General features: G+C 40.9%; 1 protein-coding gene across 4 annotated transcripts in view; it reads left to right on the top strand.

Moving 5' to 3' along the window:
* The first annotated feature begins 396 nt into the window (after positions 1 to 396).
* Positions 397 to 6,000, top strand: part of ABI2 (abl interactor 2) — a 97,592-nt gene continuing 91,988 nt past the window's right edge. For all 4 annotated transcript variants that reach the window (XM_060107359.1, XM_060107357.1, XM_060107358.1 and 1 more), the window contains exon 1: positions 397 to 745. In XM_060107359.1, coding sequence (XP_059963342.1) covers positions 629 to 745 — 117 coding nt within the window. In that variant the 5' untranslated portion in view covers positions 397 to 628. The remainder of the gene's footprint in view (positions 746 to 6,000) is intronic.

Below are 6,000 nucleotides of genomic sequence, written 5' to 3'. Positions count from 1 at the left end.
GGATGGATGAGGTCGAAGATGAAGAGAAAAATGAAAAGTGGGGCGGCACTTAAAGCTGCATGAAAGTTTAGTGGGCTGATGTTATCCCTCAGGCCCATGACCATGGGGTTGGGCCCCAGGTTGAGGATAACGCCGAGGGGAGTCGCTGAAGACGCGGGCCAAAAGACGGCGGAGCCTGGTGGGCGTTCACGACGGACTAACAAAGACAGCCGGGGGCGCTTCTCCAGCCACGCAACCTGCGGGGGCCGAAGGGTTAACCGCGCGCGCTACTCCCGCGCGCATCCCGGCCCCCACCCCCGCGGTCGCTAGGAGACGCCGGAAGTGGGGGAGGGGCGGGCGGCGCGACCAAGGGTGGGAATCTTTTTCGGGCTCCCGGAGGCGGAGGGAGGCGAGCGCGCGTGCGCGCGCCGTGCCGGCCGTCGCCGCGGTGACTGTCCTCAGAGTCCGTCGGCTCGCGCCCCGCCCCCGTTCCTGCTGCCCCCTCCCCTGTCGCTGGCGGGGAGTGTTTCTCGCTCCTCCCGGTTGCTGCCGCCGTCGCCGCCGCTCCTCCTCTCCCAGTCTTGGGTTTCCCTGGCGCTGCTGCCGCCACTGTCTCTGCGGTCTGTATGAGGAGGAGGAGGATGTGAAGATGGCGGAGCTGCAGATGCTGCTGGAGGAGGAAATCCCGGGGGGCCGCCGGGCCCTCTTCGACAGTTACACGAATCTGGAACGGGTGGCCGATTACTGCGAGAACAACTACATCCAGGTGCGACGCATCTCCCGGCCTGGGCGCGTCGGGCCTCGGGGTGGTGAGGGCGCGTGGGGGACCCCCGGCAGGGGGCCGCGAGCCTGGGGGCGTAGGGCGCGCGGGGTCGAGGCCGCGGCGGGGGTACAGTCCAGCTGACCCCCATGTAGTGGGGGAGGAGCATGGTGGGAGCTGGGGTTGGGGAATGGGTGAGAATTCTCCGGTTGGAGGAAATTGTAGCTTTAAAACATTTTAAAAAGCCATGAATCAGCCCTCGGTGCGGGTGTGTGTGGGGTGTGTGTGTGTGGTCACCCCCGCCTCCTCGCTTCTTCCCTCGGCCGCCTCCGCACTCGGTGCCAGTCAATTTTCGGGATGGCGGAGGAGGCGGAGAGTGACATTTTCTATTTGACAGAATCTTGCTCCCCCATATGGCAAGGGTGTGGGGGGATTGATGGGTCACCCCCATCCCCCAAGCTCTGGAGGATTTTTAAGGGGTTATATTGCTGCAAAGTAAACTGTCTCAGCTTTCTATTCATTTGAATGCATCAAAGGATCGGTTTTTGTTTTTTTGCTTGTTTTTAGGTTCTAACTGGGGATACAGTATAAGAGTAGCTGTCCCTTGTTGGAAGTTAATGCCATTTTTCTCCCTATAGAGAATGAGAAGCTGCATGATAATGAACTCTTCCGTCCCGCCACCTCCCTTCAATCCCATTAGAATAGGTAATTTGCCTTTGGGGAAAAATTTGGGGATTATTTTTCATAGAGAATTAGGAAATGATCCTCATGGTTTAGTTTCTCCTGTGATGATTGGTTTGGCACAGGGACTCAGTGGTAGCGCTATATGTATGTGTATGGAGGCGGGGGATATTGGGTGAGATGAAATCCAGCTGCTCCTGGAAGAAGCAAAAGATTCTGTGGATTAAAAAAAATTTCTCTGTAAAAATTATTTGAAAGGATAGTTTAAAACGCACAGTTTGCAAAGTCAGTATCTTTTGTTTTCTTTATAGCTTATTCTGAATCACAGGTTCTACCTCCATTTTTTCCCTTCCCATTTAAATTCTCTTGGGATGAAGGTGGAAATGGAAGAAATACGTTAAATTGTTCCTTCACTATGGTCTTTTTTTCCTGTTCCCACCTCCATCTCTCCAGGCATCCTTCTTAACATCAGCTGTGTTGGGAAGCATTCTCAAGTCTTGGTTTAAACCCAAAAAAAATAGGTGTTAAAATTTACAGGTTCATAAATTTTGTAAGGACCACATGGTTCATCAAGGATAGTATTGTGAGATTTTGCTTGATTAGACATATCCTGAACTCTGTATTTTCTTGTAGGGAATATTTGATTGGAGAATAAATCAGACATAACCCAAGGCTTTTCCCTCCAAAGAGGCAGTTGAAAGTATGGCTAGTAGGCAAAGAAAGAATGTGACTTGGGTCAAAGATTCATACAAAAAGTACAATTGTCCATATTCATAGGGTGCTTTGCTGATACTGAGTGTGGTAGGAGAGATTCAAAGGTTAAGATGCTCAATTTTTCACTAAATACATTTGAAAGTCTTCTGTAGCCTGGCACTGTGTCAAGTGTTGATGATTCATACCTAGTGTCCACAGAATCTCATAGTGTAGTTAGTAGGAGAGGCTGATCTGTGAGCAAATGAATACCATGTAGTGTGTCAGTTTATACTCTTAATGGGCTGCAGGTGGGAAGAAGGAAGAAGCTATGCTGTCCTCACTCTGGGAATTCACAGTCTCCAGGAGAGGCAAATTAAAAGGACTGAAGTTTTAATTACAATCCGTTGTGCAACATATTATGAGAAAGAGTTACAGGTCAGAAGAGAAATTGAGGGTGGAAAACTGATTGGGTTGCGGTTATCACCACTAAATTAAAAAAAAAAAAAAGAAAAACAGATCTCTCTCTCTTTGGAAGATAATTTTTATTGTAATTTGAAGGTATAGTTCCTCTTATATTACAGTTGTTACATAAAGGTAAAAGTACCTGAATTAATAAAGCTGAGAGAGTAAAGGGATCAACAACTGTCATCTTTTTATATATTTTATACATTTATTCCAGTTCAAGAGAGGAGAATGTTACTGCCATCATTTGCTTTAGCAATGGGACTCAGAGTTTAATGGGATGGTATTTTAAAATTCGAAGTATAAATACTGGTTAATAGAAATGGACTTGGGTTTTAAAATATCTTATTTCTTCAACTTAGCATCTAAAATAAACTTTACACTTTTACCTCTTAGATTATCATCTGTGTTAAGATCCAGTGGGTATATTGTTGGGGATCTCTCCCCAGGTGACAACTCTTACATGATTTGTTTGTGGTAAAGGTGATAAATAGAAGATGGTGATAGTGGATTTCTGCTGACCCAGCTGCTCATTTGCCTGGCTCTTCTTGGTGACCAGCAAACTGACCAGCAGGAGTTTCGATGCTGCCTGTGACCCTGCAATAGATGAAAGTCATTTGGTGGGATCGGTGATCAAATGGTCAATTTAGTCTTATTATAGCATCATGACCTAACCATTAGCTCAAGTTAACTCACCCAACACTCATTTTATTTTGTGGAAATATAATTTTTGCTTGTAAAGCAGAAAAAAGGCAAATCTACTGATCATAAGTAACAAATGATAAGGTTCTTTGCTCAGTGTCCTTAAATAGCTGGTTTTATGCATGGGAATATAAAAAAATAAGGTAAATAAGAATATTCTAAATGTGGATTATATTTAGTGTGAAGATTGAACAAAGGAAGGAAAATGGTGTGCTGTCCTTCCGAAAACAAACATACTGTGTTTAAATTATTTCTATCATGAAAATGTCCTTCAGAAATGTTATCTATTGGCATTAGGAGTGATCAGATATTACCTGTATTAACACACACACACACACACAATCTACAGGTACAGCAGAGTTGTAAGTAGTAGTTTTCCAGGTTAATAATGCAGTTAACATTAGAAATTTAAAAATCATCTTTAGTAAAAAGTTAGATGATTCTGTTTTATTTCAACCTCTAGAAAAAGTGATAGTCAAAATATTTTTTCTAAAATGTGATGATAAAAAATTATAACTACAGTTTCCTGTTTCCCCGATTTTCTTTCCTGTAAAGAAGATTAAAGTTATTGTTAAGGACTTTTTGGAGATAAATGTAAGACCTGTTTTTTTTTCTTCTTCTTCTTCATTTATAAGTATAAACATTGATTCCTAATCTAGGAATTGTCCAGAAACTTTAAAACATTTTTGATTAACTTGGAATCTACATATTTACAAATGCAGAATTTTATAATAACATGGGTTGCTTTAATGCTTTGGTGGATGAAATAAGATTATATTTGTTACTTTTCCTAAAGTAAGTCTGAAAAACCAACTTGTTCATATTTATATTTTTCCTTTTCTTAGATAAAAGAAAGTTATTCCTTTTTGTGAGTGTTAATTCACATAGATACATAGTAAAATCCCATTGTCCACTGTTTGGATTAAGAACAAAGTCATCCAGTAAAATGGCTTTGCTCAGAAGAACAGAAATTAAGAATTTACCTTAATGTTTTGATAAATGCTGGAGAGGGTGTAGAGAAGAGGGAACCCTCTTGCACTGCTGGTGGGAATGTAAATTGATACAGCCACTATGGAGAACAGTATGGAGGGTCCTTAAAAAACTAAAAATAGAACTACCATATGACCCAGCAATCCCACTACTGGGCATATACCCTGAGAAAACCATAATTCAAAAAGAGTCATGTACCACAATGCTTATTGCAGCTCTATTTACAATAGCCAGGCCATGGAAGCAACCTAAGTGTCCATCGACAGATGAATGGATAAAGAAGATGTGGCACATATATACAATGGAATATTACTCAGCCATAAAAAAACGAAATTGAGTTATTTTAGTGAGGTGGGTGGACCTAGAGTCTGTCATACAGAGTGAAGTAAGTCAGAAAGAGAAAAACAAATACCGAATGCTAGCACATAATATATGGAATCTAAAAAAAGAAAAAAAAGGTTCTGAAGAACCTAGGGGCAGGACAGGAATAAAGACACAGACGTAGAGAATGGACTTGAGGACATGGGGAGGGGGAAGGGTAAGCTGGCATGAAGTGAGAGAGTGGCACTGACATATATACACTACCAAATGTAAAATAACTAGCTAGTGGGAAGCAGCCGCATAGCACAGGGAGATCAGCTCGGTTCTTTGACCATCTAGAGGGGTGGGATAGGGATGGTAGGAGGGACATGCAAGAGGGAGGGGATATGGGGGTATATGTATACGTATAGCTGATTCACTTTGTTATATAGCAGGAACTAACACAACATTGTAAAGCAATTATACTCCAAGAAAGATGTTAAAAAAAAAAGAATTTACCTTAATGTTTTATCTGAAATCTTTCTTTTCAATAATGGGAAAGATGTCATTAATAGCTTTCCTTTTTTCTCATTATCAGCAAGGATACTCTCAGAATTCATTAAAAATTGCAGGAAGGGTTTATAAGGGCATAACAGAATCATGGCTTACTAGTCAGTTTCATTAAAAAGTAGTTACTAAAATGATATAAAGATTGCAAATTCTTAATAAAAACCATTAAAATGCATGCTCATTGTTGAAAAATTATAAATTTTAAAATATTTATATTTAAATATATAAATATTAAGGAAGAAACTTAAAATTGCCTAATCATTTTGAATATACATCTCGTATTTACACTTTTAAATCTTTTTGACATATACATCTACGTATCATATATTTTAAAAATATTATGTTCATGTTCTATATTATCTTTATACCTTGCTTTAAAAAGAGACTTTTAATGGTGGTAGTCTTTGCTTTTTATGAATGGTCATAGAGTATACAGAAAGGAGGTTTGTATTTATGTGTTTAACTTCTGTTTGTTTTCACAAATAGAATAATGTTAAAAGTACCTAGAATGAAGAAGGAGAAAGTAGAAATTTGAGGACTGATGTTTGCATCCTTCCCTGTAACTTTTGTCTTTTACCTCCACAGAGAGGAGTGAACCATGCAAGTGAACATCAGGCTGAATTAGGGAGATTGAATTTCCATAGATGGAGGTGATTTAACACATCAGAATTTTTTTTAAATTTTATTTTTTTAATGCAGCAGGTTCTTATTAGTTATCTGTTTTATACATATTAGTGTATAAATGTCAATCCCAATCTCCCAGTTCATGCCACCCCCATCCCCCCACTTTCCCCCCTGGGGTCCATATGTTTGTTCTCTACATCTGTGTCTCCATTTTTGCCTTGCAAACTGGTTCATCTGTA

This window comes from Mesoplodon densirostris, chromosome 8, assembly GCF_025265405.1.
Source record: "Mesoplodon densirostris isolate mMesDen1 chromosome 8, mMesDen1 primary haplotype, whole genome shotgun sequence".
Lineage (NCBI taxonomy): Eukaryota > Metazoa > Chordata > Mammalia > Artiodactyla > Ziphiidae > Mesoplodon > Mesoplodon densirostris.
Note: the sequence above shows the minus strand (reverse complement) of the source record. Positions and strands in the feature narration are given on the sequence as shown.